The 20,037-nt window shown below is 37.9% G+C and overlaps 1 protein-coding gene across 1 annotated transcript in view; it reads right to left on the reverse strand.

Moving 5' to 3' along the window:
* Positions 1-20,037, reverse strand: part of DCDC1 (doublecortin domain containing 1) — a 419,738-nt gene that overhangs the window by 61,684 nt on the left and 338,017 nt on the right. The window contains exons 21-22 of the mRNA XM_045808577.2: positions 12,299-12,480; positions 2,091-2,189 (exon numbers count right to left, since the gene is read on the reverse strand). Coding sequence (XP_045664533.2) covers positions 2,091-2,189; positions 12,299-12,480 — 281 coding nt within the window. The remainder of the gene's footprint in view (positions 1-2,090; positions 2,190-12,298; positions 12,481-20,037) is intronic.

A 20,037-nucleotide genomic window follows, 5' to 3' on the forward strand; every position in this document is an offset into this window, starting at 1 on the left:
CTCCTGTTCTGGTCGTGTAACCTTGAAAAAGTCCCTTAATTTCTCTGAGCTTCATTTGCCCCATCAGTAGAAGACAGATATAGTAGTACTTATCTCACAGTGATATTTTACAGAGTGAATGTGTGGATATCTGTAAAGCACCTGACACATAAACAGTCAGCAACACATTATCACAATGGATCAATCACTGCAAGCATTTCATGGCTACTCTTAATTCTCCCATCATTCCTAAGAGGCCCATTTTACGGATGAGGAAACTGAGCCTGGAGGTTAATTTCCTTGCCCAAGATTACACAGCTAGCAAGTAGGAAAGCTGAAATTCAAACCTAAATCTGAGTCCTTCACAACAATGAATGCACCTGCCCCCCTCCGCCCGAGAGGCCATCGTCATAGAATAATGAGATAGTTGATCTACAGGGTGAGGGGACTGAGGCTAAGGTGCTGAGGAAGCGGTCCAGGGTTTCTCTGTCATGTGGAGGCAAAGGTCCTAGAAATAAGATCCTTTGACTCACACCAGGAGTTAGGACTGGCAACAACGTGGCCTATTCAGATTTACAGGGAGCCAGAAAAGTAGAGTCTTATCTCTGTGCTCTGTCAGGACTAGAGTGGAAGAGGAGTGGCAGGTGCAGCTGGTACCTTGAGGGCTGTATTTCAATACAACCTAGGTTGCCCTGGGAGAAAAGGGCAGGGGTAGCAGGAAGCAAGTATGTCTCCCAGGTCTGCAGATGGCTACAGCTCTGTAAGAGTGGGGACTTCCTTCCTTCAATCACTCGCCAGGACACCCATCCCAGGAGCCCCACCACATCCTTCTCGTTTTTTCAGAACAGTGGCAAAATATACAGAAGCTATGGATACATGCTTTCTTCTTTTCTTTATCTTCTTGCTTTGTATCTCTGTCTTTTTCTATCTCTCTCATTTTCTTTCTTCTCCATGTGGACTTCCCTAACAGCTGCCCCTCACCAGGTTCTTCCTCCTTCCTGGTCATCTATAAAATGGTCCCTTAATTATTTTTACTTCTGCACAATTATATACTGCCCTCTGTGGCTTTCTGACTGTTTCACTAAGCAAACTGTCTTCCCAACAAGTTAGGAGTTTCCTGAGAGCAAAGAATGTCTTGCCCCCCACCCGTTTTTAATCTCCAGAAGAATATCCAGTTATGCACATGACATGAACACAAGAGATACTGAAAAGAACAAATTCTTTTCTGCTTTCCTCTTAGATCATCATCCAGTCCTGTTTAACAAAGAGGAAACCGGGACTCAGAGAAGGGGAGTGCTCTGCCGAAATTTTCCAGTTAGTTAATGACAAACCTGGGGTTAAAAACAATCCCCTTGACTCTTAATTCATTGGTATTTCCAATACTCCATGTTGCCTGCACCTTTAAGTATCAACAAAAAAAATTCCATATTTACTGTTTTAAAATAATGCTTGTTATACTGCTAGATCTTCCTTTGGCTTTGGAGGTGGAAGAACCACCACCACCAAGAAAAGACCATCAAAACTGTCTGAAGTGAATTATTAAATAAAAATTAGCATAATTTTCCTTACGTTCAGTAAGATTGCCCTCTCATATTCAACAAGACATATTTTGTAAAAAATGTTTATACCTGGTGCTTTACCTTTAAGTAGTTATCAAATTCTATGAGAACAATTCTTTTTTTTGATAGGAAAATATTATTCAAAAGAAAATTACAACATATATCACAAATATGATATGGGTTGATGACATTTAAAATTTAGTTTAAAGTAGATAACTACTGATTTCGATTCAAACAACTGTAAACCGAAGAAAAGTGCTGTACACTTGTGAAATATTTTTTAAATAGGAATAATGTATATTTACAGAGTTGGCAGTTCAGAAGCTAGGGGAAATTGCCAGCCCTTGACATTTGGGGCAAAAACTTATTAATTAGCACTGCTATCATAAACTTACATAGTTTATATATTTCACAGATTAAAAACTCCAGAATCATTGTATTAACAACAACCCTCTTATGCACGTACGTATGTATTTTGTATTATGTGTTATACATAATTATTCAGGCACTAGAATGGAAAATACCTTTGCATTTAAGATAGTAAGTATTTACCTCTCCAAAAGTTGGTGAAATTCAGTCTGGATTGTTTCTGTTTCAAAATATTTAGTAATGTGGTTTTTCACATCCTTTTTCCTTTCAACGTCAACATTTCTGAAACAAATGATCCAAGATTTGACTGAAATGTCAGCATATGTTATCAATTAAATATGTGAAAAATCATGAGGTTTTAATTTATCATAATTTGTCCTAAAATAATATGACTTCTTCAAAAAATGATTTCAGGGTGCCTGGGTGGCTCAGTCGGTTAATCATCGGACTCTTGCTTTTGGCTGAGGTGGTGATCTCAGGGTCCTTAGATCGAGCCCTGGTTAGGTCTCCACGCTCAGCACAGGGTCTGCTTGGGATTCTCTCACTCCCTTCCTCTCTGCCCCCTCCTCCATTCTCCTCCCTCTCTCTAAAAATAAATGAATAAATAAATTTTTTTTTTAATTTTTAAAAAGTTTAAAAAAAGGATTTCAAAAACTATCACAATTAAATTAAGTTCATAAACATTTTTACTATGAACAATTTATGTAAGAAAATGAATTTTCGGTATTTTAATCCTCTTCTAAATATGCTGGACACTCTGAGGTATGAATTTATCAGTTTTAAAGAAAATGCAGAGTTTACATTCATTTTGCCTGTGATGTTCATATACTGTTTATATTCATATGTTTATTCATATATTATTTAGGTTATCAATCCAAACCTAAATATTTTAAAACTGGAAAGTGATCAATGATAGTCATAGAAAAAAAGCTTAATTGGAATATGTATCTGCTCAAATTTTCAAGCTAGAAAACTATCTGGTAGGGGTGCCTGGGTGGCTCAGTCGTTAAGCGTCTGCCTTCCGCTCAGGGCGTGATCCCAGGGTCCTGGGATAGAGCCTGGCATCAGGCTCCCTGCTGTGTTGGGAGCCTGCTTCTTCCTCTCCCACTCCCTCTACTTGTGTTCTCTCTCTCGCTGGCTGTCTCTCTCTATCTGTCAAATAAATAAATAAAATCTTTAAAAAAAAAAAGAAAACTATCTGGTATATTTTTAGAATCTCTATATTTTATTGAATGAAAGAAATAGTGGTCAAATATAGTTATTCATTCATTCATTCACAAAATATGGTAATCAAGTGTAGTTAATCATAAATAAATAAATGAATGAACAAATTCAATAAGCATTAATTTAGGACCTAGTGTGGGCCCTATATCCTCTGCTAAATAAAATGGCTTAGTACGTGATTAATGAGGACACACTGTCCCATGACCAGACCATAGCAGAAAGCACATATATGGATGAATAACACATCATCCCTGTCTCATGGGTGGAAGCATAAGCAGATAATCACAACACAGAGTGGTAGGAGTTATGCTGAGGAAAAGCCCATGGTGATCAGAGCAATGGAGAAAACAGAAGTTACAGCAAATTCAGGGGTGGGTAGAGAAGTGTCAAGTTCAGGGTCAACATCTAGAAATGAAGTCCAAACTCAATCTTGCAACACCTTTATTATTTTAAGGCAGATGGAAGGTGTCGGGGAGTGGCAGCGGCTTACGAGTGGGAATTGGAGAGAGTGTTGGTAAGAGATAGAGCTAGAAAAATATGCAAGAACAATTCACAAAGGGCCTTAAAAGCTATATTAAGGTGCTTGAGTGAGGCCAGTATCATAACTTGCCAATAACTTATTCATTAAAATTATCTAAAAATATTAATTTTATCACATAGCTTCAAATTGAGCCTTTCCTCTTACAATTCCTTAAAATACCACTTATAAAATTCTCCTTGTTCAACTTGCTATTCTGAGAGATGAAATTCACCTGAAAGTCACAATGGTTTTAATTTATTTGAATTGGACAGCCACTATTCAAGATTAACTGACAAGATCTTGTTACTCACCAAGAGTAATGATCAACTAAGTCACAAACAAATATTTGATCTTCCTTTGGCTTTGTAGATAGAGGAACCAGCAACAACAAATTTCCCTCAAAACTGTCTAGAATGAATTATTAAATCACTAAAGGACAGCATGCTACTGTCCATGCTACTGTTTTGGTTAAAACAGATCTATATTTCATCATCTAGCTTGATTTTGCTTGAAAGACACGAAATAGCCCAACTATCTTTCTTCTTAAAAACAGGTTAATACAAATAATGTACCCCTACATGTCATTAGCATTTTATTTCTTCTGAAAGAGAAAATATTTAGCTTGGATATATGAAAAGTAGCACAGCAGGACTCCTACTTTGCACAACTCTGGGGTGCCATTCATATAGAACACAAAGTGTCTTCTGGAGCTGGGCAATGCGGCTGCCCAGTAATGTTAGCCAAAACTCTTTCCATCTGAACCTTCTGTTAACCGGTATTTACATACAGCTCTGGGGCAAACAGTAGTATTGATGATCCTGGAGAAAATTGTCAGAAACAACCAAGAAAAATCAATGTAATTTAGAAGAGTTTAATGTCAAGTGTATGCCAGTGTACTTTAATTTTGGGGGAGTACTTAATTCATGTAGTGAACAAAGTGAATATTTGATTAATTAGGGCACACCGTTCCATGAGCATAACAGAGGGTTTCACATACTTTCTGCTGGAATAGTTGTCCAAATTAACAAATCTCTCAAATTATGTTTGGATTACCTGATTGAACTATGTATTTTAAAACATTAATGTGAAAAGATAAAATCCGTATATAATTTTGAACCCCAGTGAAAGGTATAGTGTAAAAAAATAAATGTAGGAAAGTACAAAAATTATTTGTTAACTTTGGATGTTAAAAAAGTCATATGCTACTTTAAGGACATTACCCTCACATTTTACATCTAGCAGAATGAGCTAATTATGAAATGTATGCGTCAAAGATTTCAATTTCAGGCTTGACTTTACTTTGAAGATTAATTTTTTACTTTATCATCTTTACAGGCAGTTCAGTGGACAGCCGATCTGAATGTTACTCATTGTTCAGCGATGTATGAAGTATATTTAATCAATGTGAAGAAAGTAATATTAAACGATTATCAGCAGCCTCAAATATTCTAAACATCTCAAAAGAAAGGTCAGGAGGTAACATCACTGTTAATAATATGAGAAACAATGTATTTAACTCATTCTTTACATCACAGCTTTGCACTGGTCTATGATTTCTTTTGTCATAAAATGTAATGAAAATACAGCAAGTGATTTTTCTCCGATGTTGGAGAAATATTGGCTGTGTGGGTAGATTTTTTTCCAATTTTATAACATATGCTAAAGTGCAGATTGATGTTTTTCTAGAATGATAACCTTTTAAAATGTTATTCCAAAGCAGAGAAATAAATTATATGAAATTGTATTTTGAGAACTATATTTGCTTGTTAAATATGCCAAAGATCTTAATGTAAATAATAATGTACAGTAATAATTTAAAAAGGAATTACACAATTATATATAAGAAGCAATTTATGAACTCAGTTATTTTGAAATACATTAACAAAACTTAACAAAAATGCTAATTCAAAATAGACATTGATCTCAGAACTTTTTTTGATCAGAATTACCTATTTCTTTTTTTTTTTTAATGATTTTTTATTATATAATGTTAGTCACCATACAGTACATCCCCGGTTTTCGATGTAAGGCTCGATGATTCATTAGTTGTGTATAACACCCAGTGCACCATGCAATACGTGCCGTCCTTACTACCCATCACCGGTCTATCCCATTCCCCCACCCCCCTCCCCTCTGAGGTCCTCAGTTTGTTTCTCATAGTCCATAGTCTCTCATGTTTCATTCCCCCTTCTGATTACCCCCCCTTTCTTTATCCCTTTCTTCCCCTACCAATCATCCTAGTTCTTATGTTCCATAGATGAGAGAAATCATATGATAGTTGTCTTTCTCTGCTTGACTTATTTCACTTAGCATTATCTCCTCCAGTGCCGTCCATGTTGTAGCAAATGTTGAGAACTCGTTCTTTCTGATAGCTGAGTAATATTCCATTGTATATATGGACCACAACTTCTTAATCCAGTCATCTGTTGCAGGGCATCTCGGCTCCTTCCACGATTTAGCTATTGTGGACATTGCTGCTATGAACATTGGGGTGCATATGGCCCTTCTCTTTACTACGTCTGTATCTTTGGGGTAAATACCCAGTAGTGCAATGGCTGGATCATAGGGTAGCTCAATTTTTAACTTTTTAAGGGACCTCCACACTGTTTTCCAGAGTGGCTGTACCAACTTGCATTCCCACCAAAAATGTAGGAGGGATCCCTTTCTCCACATCCTCTCCAACAATTGTTGTTTCTTGCCTTGTCTATTTTTGCCATTCTAACTGGCATAAGGTGGTATCTCAGTGTGGTTTTGATTTGAATTTCCCTGATGGCTAATGATTTTGAACATTTTTTCATGTGTCTGTTAGTCATTTGTATGTCTTCATTGGAAAAGTGTCTGTTCATATCTTCTGCCCGTTTTTTGATTTGTTTATTTGTTTCTCGTGTATTGAGTTTGAGAAGTTCTTTGTAGATCTTGGATACCAGTCCTTTATCTGTAGTGTCATTTGCAAATATATTCTCCCATTCTGTGGGCTGCCTCTTAGTTTTTTTGACTGTTTCCTTGGCTGTGCAGAAACTTTTAATCTTGATGAAGTCCCATAAATTCATTTTATCTTTTGTTTCTCTTGCCTTTGGGGATGTGTCATGAAAAAGGTTGCTTTGGCCAATGTAGAGGTTGTTGCCCATGTTCTCCTCTAGAATTTTGATGGATTCCTGTCTCACATCGAGGTCTTTCATCCATTTGGAGTTTATCTTTGTGTATGGTGTGAGAGAGTGGTCAAGTTTCATTCTTTTGCATGTAGCTGTCCAATTTTCCCAGCACCATTTATTGAAGAGACTGTCTTTTTCCCACCGGATGTTTTTTCCTGCTTTATCAAATATTAGTTGCCCAAAGAGCCGAGGGTCCATTTCTGGGTTCTCTATTCTGTTCCATTGGTCTATGTGTCTGTTTTTGTGCCAGTACCATGCTGTCTTTGTGATCACAGCTTTGTAGTACAGCTCGAAATCCGGCATTGTGATGCCCCCAGCTTTGTTTTTCCTTTTCAACAGTTCCTTGGAGATTCGGGGCCTTTTCTGTTTCCACACAAATTTACGGACTGTTTGTTCCAGTTCTTTGAAAAATGTCCTCGGTATTTTGATCGGGATAGCATTGAAAGTGTAGATTGCTCTGGGTAGCATGGACATTTTAACTATGTTAATTCTTCCGATCCATGAGCATGGAATATCTTTCCATCTTTTTATGTCTTCCTCAATGTCTTTCAAGAGTGATTTATAGTTTCTAGAATATAGGTCCTTTACGTCTCTGGTTAAGTTAATTCCAAGGTAACGTATGGTTTTTGGTGCTATTGTAAATGGGATGGATTCCCTAATTTCTCTTTCTTCGGTCTCGTTATTCATATATAGAAATGCAACTGATTTCTGAGCATTGATTTTGTATCCCGCCACCTTACTGAATTGCTCTATAACTTCTAATAGTTTGGGAGTGGCTTCTTTTGGGTTTTCCATATAGAGTATCATGTCATCTGCAAAGAGAGACATTTTGACTTCTTCTTTGCCGATTTGAATACCTTTGATCCCTTTTTGTCATCTGATTGCTGTTGCAAGGACTTCTAGTACTATGTTGAATAATAGTGGCGAGAATGGGCATCCTTGTCGAGTTCCTGATCTTAAGGGAAAGGCTTCCGGCTTTTCCCCATTGAGAATAATATTTGCAGTAGGCTTTTCATAGATGGCTTTTATGAGATTGAGAAATGTACCTTCTATTCCTACACTCTGAAGGGTTTTAATCAGGAAAGGATGCTGTATTTTGTCAAATGCTTTTTCGGCATCGATTGAGAAGATCATATGGTTCCTGAGTCTTTTCGTGTTGATATGATGTATCACGCTGATTGATTTGCAAATATTGAACCACGCTTGCATCCCAGGTATGAATCCCACTTGATCGTGATGGATAATCCTTTTAATGTACTGTTGGATTCTATTAGCAAGTATCTTGTTGAGGATTTTGGCATCCATATTCATTAGGGAGATCGGTCTGTAATTCTCCTTTTTGAGGGGGTCTTTGCCTGGTTTGGGGATCAAGGTAATATTGGCCTCATAGAATGAGTTTGGAAGCTTTCCTTCTGTTTCTATTTTTTGAAATAGCTTTAGGAGAATAGGTATTATTTCTTCTTTGAATGTTTGGTAGAATTCCCCAGGAAAACCGTCCGGGCCTGGAGTTTTGTTATTTGGAAGGTTGTTTATCACTGACTCAATCTCTTCGTAATTAATTGGCCTGTTTAAGGAATCAATTTTTTCCGGTTTCAATCTTGGTAGTTTATAGGTTTCCAGGAAGGATTCCATCTCTTCCAGATTGCTTAGTTTATTGGCATATAGCTGTTGATAAAAATTTCTAATAATCCTTCCAATTTCAATGGTGTTCGTCGTGACCTCTCCTTTTTCATTCATAATTTTAATAATCTGGGTCCTTTCTCTTTTCTTTTGGATAAGTCTTGCCAGTGGTCTGTCAATTTTATTGATTCTCTCAAAGAACCAACTTCTAGTCCTGTTGATCTGCTCTACTGTACTCCTGGTTTCTACTTGATTGATTTCAGCTCTAATTTTGGTCAACTGCTTCCTCGTGCGTGGATTAGGCCTGTCCCTCTGTTGCTGTTCCAGCTTCTTGAGGTGAGAATATAAAAACTGCATTTTAGATTTTTCTATTCTTTTGAGTGAGGCTTGGATGGCTATGTATTTCCCCCTCAGTACTGCCTTTGCAGTATCCCATAGGTTTTGGACTGTTGTATTTTCATTCTCATTGGTCTCCATAAATTGTTTAAGTTGATTTTTGATTTCCTGGTTTATCGAGTCATTCCTGAGCAGGATGGTTCTTAGTCTCCAAGTGTTTGAGTTTCTTCCAAATTTTTCCTTGTGGTTGAGTTCCAATTTCAGAGCGTTGTGGTCTGAGAATATGCAGGGGATAATTTCAATCTTTTGGTATCGGTTGAGACCTGTTTTGTGTCCCAGAACATGGTCTATTCTTGAGAATGTTCCATGGGCATTAGAATAGAATGAGTATTCTTTGGTTCTGGGGTGTAGTGTTCTATATATATCTATGAGGTCCAACTTGTCGAGTATGGCATTCAAAGCCTTTGATTCTTTGCTTAGTTTTTGCCAGGGTGTTCTGTCTATTTCTGATAATGGAGTGTTGAGGTCCCCTACTATTATTTTTATTTATATGTCTCTTTATTCTGGTTAAGAGTTGGCTTATGTATCTTGCTGCTCCCCTGTTGGGGGCATATATATTTATAATTGTCATATCCACTTGTTGAATACTTCCCTTAAGAATAATATAGTGCCCTTCTGCATCTCTAACTATAGTCTGTAGTTTAAAATCCAATTTATCTGATATGAGAATTGCTACCCCAGCTTTCTTTTGAGGTCCATTTGCGTGAAAGATGGTACTCCATCCCCTTACTCTCAGTCTGAATGCATCTTTGGGTTCGAAATGAGTCTCTTGTAGACAGCAAATGGATGGGTCATTTCTTTTTATCTAATCTGCAACCCTGTGGCATTTATGGGAGAATTTAAGCCATTAACATTAAGACTGAGTACTGAGAGATATGATTTTAATGATGCCATGTTGCCAGTAAAGTCTTTGTTTGTATTGGCTGTGACTTTCTGTTCTGTATCACTCTTGGGGCCTTTTTACTTTTACAGAACCCCCCATAATATCTCCTGTAGGGCTGGTTTCGTGGTTACAAAATTGGTTAGTGACTGGCGATTCTGAAATGTCTTTATTTCTCCATCAATTCTGAATGACAGCCTTGCTGGATAAAGGATCCTTGGCTGCATGTTTTTCTCTGAAAGAGCTTTAAATATGCTCCCCCAACCCTTTCTCTCATTCCAGGTCTGTGTAGACAGGTCTGACGTAATTCTGATGCCTTTGCCTTGGTACGTGAGAAATTTCTTTGCCCTGGCCGCTTTCAATACTGTATCCTTGCATCTAATATTTGCGAATTGCACTGTGACGTGACGTGGCGTAGGTTTGTCGTGGTTGAGCTTGGGAGGGGTCCTCTCTGACTCTTGGACACGAATGTTTGTTTCCCTCGCTAGATTAGGGAAGTTTTCAGCTACAATTTGTTCAAATATCTCTTCTAGACCTCTGTTTTTCTCCACCCCCTCGGGGATGCCGATGATTCTAACATTGGATCGTTTCATTGAGTCAGTAATCTCCCGTAACCCGCATTCGTGGGCGTGGGTTTTTTTAAGACCATCTTCTATTTTCATTTTTTCCTCTATTAACCCATCCTCCAATTCACCAACCCGTTCCTCTGCTTCTGCGACCCTGGCCGTCAGAGCCTCTAGTTTTGCCTGCATTTGGCTCATAGAATTTTTAATTTCTGATAGATTCGCTCTCATTTCTGTCCTTAGGGATTCTATATTCTCAGTAACCTTTTCGTTAATAGTTTTTTCAATTCTACTCATCATTTTGACCATCATTACTCTGAATTCCATTTCTGATACTTTGGTTACATCCATATCCATTATTTCTGTGGCAGAGGCCACTGACTCACTGTCTTTTCTTTGCTGGGGGGGGGGGGGCTTCTCCTTCTTGTCATTCTGATGAGGAGAGGTTGCGGGGTTGTCCAGAGCCCAAATTATTGACTGGGTCCCAGGCCGTGCCCCTTGTTTTATAGGGATCTGGGCTTCTTCTTTAAAGATTTTATTTATTTATTTATGTGGCATCCAACCAGCGAGAGAGGGAACACAAGCAGGGAGTGGGAGAGGAAGAAGCAGGCTCCCAGCGGAGGAGCCCGATGAGGGACTCCTTTCCGGAACGCCGGGATCACGCCCTAAGCCGAAGGCAGGCGCTCAATGACTGCGCCACCCAGGCACCCGGGTTGTGGGCTTCTTGATTTTTCAGCCTGCCTTCTGTGTTCTGGGGGAGGGACCTGCCGCGCCGATACTCAGGCAACCCTGTTTGGGTAGAGTCTCGGTGTCCCCTGCGAGGGGGGATGGGGATGGGCACTCCCTGAGCCGGTATTTCCAGGCTTTTGTTCTCTGGCAGCTTTCCCTGGCGGTTTGCTGTGCCTCTTCTGAGAGTCAGAGCAGCAGCGGCCAGATTTCAGCCTCTGTCACAGAACAGAGGGATTGCGGCCCGTTCTCCACTGATGTTCTGGCCACTTTAACTCTATTACTGTTGGTGCTGCTCAACCCTGCAGCGTCCCGGGATGTGCGCCCCACACCCGGCGTCCCTGCCCTCACTTCCAGGGCCGGCGCGTCTCTGTCCTTTGTGTTTCTAACGCCGCCAGCCACCAGCCGCCCCGCGCACGCTCCCGGATCTCCCGGTCTCAGTCTGGATCCAGTGAGCGCACCGGGATTCCGGGGTTCCGCGAGATGCCTGGTGGCGCGCGCACCCGGCTCCCGGTCTCAGTCTGGTGTTTTGCGGGTGCCCTCTGTGAGTCCGCCCGCTCCCCCGTGCAGGTGGCTACCGCTTCCCGGCGCCCGAACGCGGCGGCTCCCTCCCCCTTCCGTTTATCTTCCGATATCTGTGCACAGTTTCATGGCTCCCCGCTTCGTACCTCAATACTCAGCGCTGGAGATGTTCATTTGTAGAGATCCAGATGCATCTTCCTGCGTCTCAGGCTGGTTCCGTGGTTGTTTAGGCTGGTCTGGTACCTATCCAGCTCGACTCGGGGGACCGGCTGAAAACGGTGTCTCCTACTCCTCCGCCATCTTAACTCCTCCTCCAGAATAACCTATTTCTAACTCATTATTTTCTCCTGTGCTTAGCCTCAATCAGAAGAGTTAAAATTAAGTTCCTGACAAGTTTTAATTAAATCTCAGTCTTTCTTTTTATCTCCAAATATCAACATGGGAGCCCTTTTTATTTATTAATTAATTTATTTATTTTAAAGATTTATTTATTTATTAGAGAGAGAGAGTGAGCAGAGGGAGGAGCTAAGGGAGAGGGAGAGAGAGAGAATCTCAAGCAGACTCCCCACTGAGAGCAGAGCATGAGGCGGGGCTCAATCCCAGGACCCCACAACCCTGAGATCATGACTAGGGCCAAAATCAAGAGTTGGTAATAACCAACAGAACCACCCAGGTGCCCCGGGAGCCCTTTTTAAAAATAAACACAGAATCCTTTCAGAAACGCATCCATAATGAAGACAAAAATTTGTAGAAATTAGGAACAAGAAGTATGAGCAAAGTGTTCTTACTGCATTTTCTGTCCAGGTGAGACGTATGGACCAATTATAACAAAGGCTCTATTTTTATTCTTGTCTCCGTTCCGCAAAACTCTGAGCCTCACAGGGACACACAGCTCCGGGGTCTTACAGATGGATTTCCTCATGGGAGGACTGTTTGGAATAAGCAGTCCTTCTATTGGCCAATCAAACTCCTTCAGAAAGAAATGACAAAGAATGTGATGATTATTAAGAAGAGTCATTTCTACATATAAAAAAATATTAAACACAAAACTTATACTTTTAATTTTTCATTCATGCATCAAAAAATGTATTGGGCATCTAAGATGTTCCAGAAAATTCTAATTGATGTTTTATTTAACTAAAAAGGAAGAATTTTAAGATTAGTAGTTTTTAAAATGTTTGTAAAACCTGTGTTGTGTTACAACATAAAAGACTTAGTTCCTCTTAGAGAATCATCATTCTAAAATGATAAAACTGAATTAACTTACGATGGTTCTTGCTTGTATGTGAAGTATCTTTACTCAATGTGAAGAATGTATGAAAAGTGGTATCATAGCCTAAAATAGTATTATCTTAAACTAGATCTTTTGGCAAAGAATACATTTGAGGAACTCTCCAAAAACCAGAATGAGATGACAAAAGAACTTAGACAAATTTCCTGTTTCAGTCACAGAACTCACTCTTACTGTGTATCTTCCATTCATTTATTTATTAATTCATGCATTTTCTAAATATTGATTGATGGTTTACTATATTCCAGGCACAGTGGTAGGCACTGGAAATAAAACTGAACAAGACAGAATACTTTTCCACAAGGAGTTTCCAGCAGATCTTCAGAAACTTAACTAGAAATAAACTGGCAATTACAATAGTATAAGTCTAATAGCAACAGAGTACTGGGTGTGATGGGATGACATAGGAAGAGAACCTAACTTAGAAATGCCATGTAGTGGAGCTGAAGCCTCAGTAGGAATTAGGGCAGTAAAGGAAAGGTAAAAGGACAGGGCAGAGTGTATGTACAAGACTTAAGGATTAACAGAACATGGCATCTTGGGGATAAAGAGAGGGAAGGATTAATGGCTCCCAGATTTGTAGTTTGAGCAACTGGGTGGATGGTATGGCCAGTCACAAAAATAAACGTTTGTGGAAGAAGCGTAAATGGGGGAACAGATGATCAGAGATGATGTCGTTAGGCAAGATCTCAATTTTTTCATTTTTTTCTATCTGCAAAAACAATTGTCCTGGCAGCAATTAATCCCCAACTAATCTGCAATGACCATCCTGTAAAATATCACAATTCCATATAAGTGTGCATCTGTTTCTATGCGTTGTTTTCTCTTCAATTGTTGATTTTCCTACCCTGTACAGTGCCACAGGGCCACAGTGATTACAATACCTTTATATTTAACAAGTTTTGATATTTGATAGGCAACTCTCCCCACCTTGTTATTCTTCTTTGGAAATTGTATTTTTTTTTATAGATTGTTGAATTAAACTTGCTAATATTTTCTTTAGGATTTTTGAAATTAAATTAAAGTGCAATTTTCTTATACGAATCATGTCAGGGTTGGTATTAAGTTTATCCCACACTCATGAAATGAGTTAGAAAGTGTTGCTGCTTCTTTATATTCTGAAATACTCGGCTTCTTATACATTTGGTAGAATTTGCCAATAAAACTGTTTAGTATTGTTGTTCTCTTTGTGGGAAGATTTTAACTATTGATTCTATTTCTTCTACGATTATTGGATTATTCAGGCTTTCTGTTTCTTCTTGATTCCATTCTAAGTTACGTAAGTGTGCGAACTTGACTATTTATCTAAATTATAATATTTATTAGCATAAAGTTACTTATAATATCCTTATTATCTTCTTAATCTCTCAGTATCTGTATTTGTATCTTTCCTTTTTAATATTATTTACCTTTACTATTTCTTTCTTAATCAGTGTGGCCAGGTATATCCATTTTATTAATGTTTTCAAAGCAACCAATTTTTGACTTTGTTGATTCTGTTTTGTATGTATCACGTACTGTAACAATTTCTGTTTTTGTAATTCCTATTTCCTTCCTTCTAATTCTTTGAGTTCATTTTGCTATTATTTTCCTAACCTTTCAAATTGGAAGCTTATAAAATTAATTTTTAGCCTCTCCTCTTTTGCAATTTAAGTATTTAAGGTTAAACATTTCCTTCAAGTACAATCTAGCTGCATCTCACACAATTTGCTTTGATTCTAAATACAGTATTTCCTTTTAAAATGTTTGTCATGATTTCTTCTTTGTCCCATGAGTTAAAATGTCTATTTAACTGTCCCAATATAGGGACTATTTATTTATTTATTTATTTATTTATTTATTTATTTATTTTTAACCTAATCCATCAGCAAAACCTGCTTCCACTTTCAAAATATATCTACGACCCATCTACTCTTCATCACCTCCACCACCCTGGTCCACTAGTTTCTCTCACCTACAAATGGCAAAAGCCTTCTAACTACTTATTCCTACTTCCACCTTAGCCACTTTCTACTCCATTATCATAATGATCTTACTAATGCTTAAGTCAGAGCACATCATTCCTCTGATTCCTCTGTTCCAAACTCTCCAGTGGCTTCCCATTTTACTAAGAGCCAAATGTTTTAAAATGGCATACAAGGCTCTGCAGAATCTGTATCTCATCTTTTCTCTCTGGTCTTATCTCCCGCTGCTCTCCCCCCTACTCATGCTACTGTTGCCATATTTACCTCATTGTTCCTCAAAGACATCATTTCAGGTTATTTGCATTTCTTCTCATGTCAAGAGAGCTGCTTGTTTTACAGGTTTTTGCTCAAGTATCACCTCGATGAAGCCTTCCCAGGTCAATCAAAAATTCCAAATCCTGTCCTGCCTCACCCACCCCCCACAACATCCCCTACCTCCTATCCTTGCTTCTATTTTATTCTTCATTCCTATCATTGACTAACATTCCGAAGAGCATCTCGTGAAGAGGCTAAGAGCTTGGGCTCTAGAGCCAGACTTCCTGAATTTGAATTTTTGACCCATCATTCTTGTTATGTAACCTTGGGCAAACCTTTGACCTAAAAGAAATGGAAGCTGATGGATAAATTCTTTCTGTTTTCTCCTCCAGGAGACACTCTCCTAAGATCACTGTTTAAATGGTTTCTTGGAGGACAGCTTGATAGCGCATTCTTATATTAGTTCTCCTTCCTTTCCTGCTTGTCCCTGGGACTGCACATCCTAATAATGTAGTGGCACATAAGACATTTGTCTCAGGTTCTGCTTTCTGAAGAGTCCAAGTAAAGACACCATAATTCACATGAACTATAAATGGAAGAAGTTTCCTAAGGTTTCCTAAAGGCGATATGGGTACCAAAGGAGGAAGAAGTCAGGATAGGCAGGCAGAAAGCTCAGACAATCACTACGGGGTGGTCCTACCATCCTAGCAGTGTCTAACTGACATGACAAAGATAAAGATACAGGTGGGCTGGGGAGACATGTTGGCCTGTTAGACTAATACAGACCAAGATACATGGCCATTAGTTTATGGAAAAGGAGACCATTTTTTAAAAGCTAGTATAATATGGAAAATTTACTAATTTATATTCTCTTAAAAATTTTAGAATCTTTCAATTATATTGAACAATCAATCACATAGTACAAAAAAAACGGGGGTTTTAAATAAGTTATAAACAAAGTCTGAAGGTTGTGGAAATTAAATATTCTGAAATGACATCCAATTATAATGCCCTAATTTGTGAAATGAGTGAGTAAATAACATTAATTGCATTTAATTAGGAGAAAACAGTATACATAAATGTTTAAAAATCTCATGAGTCCTTTTCAGTTTAGTATTTTTTTCCTTTATATTTCAATATAATACTTTGTTCAGTAAATATGTTCATAATAATGGCATACAATGAGTCTAACTTATCACACTTCTAAACAAGCAAAATTTGAATTAATAAAATCTTTCCATATTCCTGACCTCCACTGAGGACCTTTTACCTATATGGATTTAAGTTGCAAAGCGCAGACTATAAAGTGTTTATATAGCCATGTATCTTTTATTATAAATGGAGCAACAGCAATAAAGGCTGTTCTCTCTTACTAGAGTTACTGGAAGGAAATATGACAAACTCATTGTATTGTTTCATTTGAGATGTTCCAGTTATATAAAGATTTCACTTAATGTGAGGGATGGTGAAAGAGTGGATTTGCATAACTTCTTTAAGAAGTAAGTTCACGGGGGCGCCTGGGTGGCACAGCGGTTAAGCCTCTGCCTTCGGCTCAGGGCGTGATCCCGGTGTTATGGGATCGAGCCCCACATCAGGCTCCTCCGCTATGAGCCTGCTTCTTCCTCTCTCACTCCCCCTGCTTGTGTTCCCTCTCTCGCTGGCTGTTTCTGTCTCTGTCTAATAAATAAATAAAATCTTTAAAAAATTTTTTAAAAAATTAAAAAGAAGTAAGTTCAGGACTTACCTGTAACTCTTTTACAAAAAAGCTATTAAGTATTTCAGAGCAAATCAACATTTGCCCAAGTTTTAGACATAAATGATCATGAAACTAGAGCCAGATAAATGGGAGAGATGGGGGATAATAGCATTCTCATTAAAAAGTTACTGTCACATTGACTGGAAATCCTAGCCATAGCAATCAGACAACAAAAAAAAACAAAAGTCATCCAAATTGATAAGGAAGAAGCAAAACTTTCACTATTTGTGAATGACATGATACTCTACATAGAAAATCCGAAAGACTTCACCAAAAAACTGCTAGAAAAGGGGCACCTAGGTGTCTCAGTCGGTTAAGCATCTGCCTTAGGCTCAGGTCATGACCCCAGGGTCCTGGGATTGAGCCCCACATCAGGCTCCCTGAATCTGCTTCTCCCCTGCTTGTGCTCTCTTGCTCACTCTCTTTCTCAAATAAATAAATAAATAAATAAAATCTTAAAAAAAAAAAACAACCCTCCTAGAACTGATAAACAAATTCAGTAAAGTCACAGAATACAAAATCAATTAACAGAAATCTATTGCATTTCTATACACTAATAATGAAACAGCAGAAAGAGAAATTAAGAAAACAATCCCAATTACAATTGCACCAAAATGATAAGATACCTAGGAATAAACCTAACCAAAGAGATGAAAGACCTGTATTCTGATAGGCTGGTGATGGGTAGTAAGGAGGGCACGTATTGCATGGTGCACTGGGTGTTATACGCAAATAATGAATCATGGAACTTTACATCAAAAAACTAGGGATGTACTGTATGGTGACTAACATAATATAATAAAAAATTATTATTATTAAAAAAAAAGAAAAAGAAGACAAAAAAAGACCTGTATTCTGAAAACTATAAAACACTGATGAAAGAAACTGAAGATGACACAAAGAAATGGAAAGACATTCTATGCTCACACATTGGAAGAACAATCATTGTTAAAATGTTTATACTACATGAAGCAATCTACACATTTAATGCAATCCCTATCAAAATACCAACAGCATTTTTCACAGAACTAGAACAAACATTCCTAAAATTTCTACAGTATCACAAAAAACCCCAAATAGCCAAAGCAATCTTGAAAAAGAAAAGCAAAGCTTGAGGCATCACAATTCTGGACTTCGAGTTGTATTACAAAGCTGTAGTGATCAAAACAGTATAGTAGTGGCACAAAAAGAGACACATAAATCAATGGAATAGAATAGAAAACCCAGAAATAAACCCACAACTATATGGTAAATTAATCTTCATCAAAGCAGGAAAGTGTATCCAATGGGAAAAAGTCTTTCCAACAAATGGTGTTGGGAAAACTGAACAACAACATGCAAGACAATGAAACTGGACCCCTTTCTTACATCAAACAAAAATAAATTCAAAATGGATTAAAGACCTCAATGTAAGACCTGAAACCATAGAAACCCTAGAAGAGAACAGACAGTAACTTCTCTGGCATCAGCTATAGCAACTTTTTTCTAGGTATGTTTCCTGAGGCAAGAGAAACAAAGCAAAACTACATTAAAATAAAAAGCTTCTGCACAGCAAAGGAAACAATCAACAAAACTGAAAAGCAACCTGTGGCATAGGAGAAGATATTTGCAAATGACATATCCAATAAAGGCTTAGTATCCAAAATATAAAACACCCCGAAAAACAAATAATCCAGTTAAAAAGTAAGAAGACATAAACAGACAACTCTCCAAAGAAGACATACAGATGACCAACAGACACGTGAAAAGATGCTCATCATCACTTATCATCAGAGAAATGTAAATCAAAACTGCAAGAAGATACCACCTCACACCTGTCAGAATGCTAACTAAAATTAGCAACACAGGAAAAAACAGATATTGGCAAGGATGCAGAGAAAAAAGAACCCCCTTGCACTGTTGGTGGGAATGCAAGCTGGTGAAGCCACTCTAGAAAACAGTATGGACGTTCCTCAAAAAGTTAAAAATAGAACAACCCTATGATCCAGCAATCACACTACTGGGTATTCACTCAAAAAAACAAAAAACAAAACAAAACCTAAAAAACCCACTAGTTCAAAGGGATACATGTACCCCTATGTTATAGCAACATTATTTACAATAGTCAAATTATGGAAGTAGCCCAAGTGTCCACTGATTGATGAATAGATAAAGAAGATGTAGTACACACACACACACACACACACACACACACACACACACACACTTATACACAATGGAATACTATTCAGCCATAAAAAATGAAATCTTGCCATTTGCAATGACATGGTGGAGCTAGAGAGTATAATGCTAAGGGAAATAAGTCAGTCAGAGAAAGACAAATACCATATGATTTCATTCATATGTGGAATTTAAGAAACAAAACAAATAAGCACAGGGGAGAAAAGAAAGAGAGAAAGAGAGGGAGGGAGAGAGAGAGACAAACCAAGAAACAGATTCTTAATTATAGATTAAGGAGGGCACTTATTTTGATGAGCACCAGGTGGTGTATGGAATTGTTGAATCACTATATTGTACACCTGAAACTATATTACACTTATGTTAACTAACTAAATTAAACTAAAAACTTTAAAAAGTTATTCTCACATTGAAGTCTTGGTGTAAAATAGCTAATATTCCTTCCTTCCTTCTTCTCCCTCCCTCCCCCCTTTCTCTCTTTCTCTCCCTTCCTTTCTTTCTTCCTTCCTCCTTCCCTCCCACCTTCTTTCTTTTTCTTTCTTTCTTTCTTTCTTTCTTTCTTTCTTTCTTTCTTTCTTTCTTTCTTTCTTTCTTTTTTTTTCTTTTTCTTTCTTTCTTTCTTTCTTTCTTTCTTTCTTTCTTTCTTTCTTTCTTTCTTTCTTTCTATTATGGAAGGGAAAAGCAAGAGGAACAAGATGCTCCCTTGAGGTTAGTCTGTGAGAACTGTCAACTCAGAGGTTCAATGTGGAACTTAGATTTTTTTTTTTTCAATATTGCATGCATGCTGTATTTCTGGTAAACTTATCTGGACTGTGCTATCATAGCTCCTAGTTATTTTTTGATCCTTTCACTTCCTAAGCTCTCATGGAAGTAGGAATCACTATAGACATTGCCTTTAGCACCACTGTAGCATTGCTGACTTCAGAGGGCTTCCTTTGCATTCCAGTTAGATGAAGTAAGCCCAAAGATCTTCTCTTTAATATGAGACATCACAGAACCTAATCCAATCTATGACCAAACACTGGCAGTTCTTTGTTTAAGCTACTTTAAAACCTTGTTCTGGTATTTAAGGCACTTTTACTT

Source organism: Ursus americanus, chromosome 24 (assembly GCF_024610735.1).
Source record: "Ursus americanus isolate L20-20 chromosome 24, mUrsAme1.1.p, whole genome shotgun sequence".
In the NCBI taxonomy this organism is placed as follows: domain Eukaryota; kingdom Metazoa; phylum Chordata; class Mammalia; order Carnivora; family Ursidae; genus Ursus; species Ursus americanus.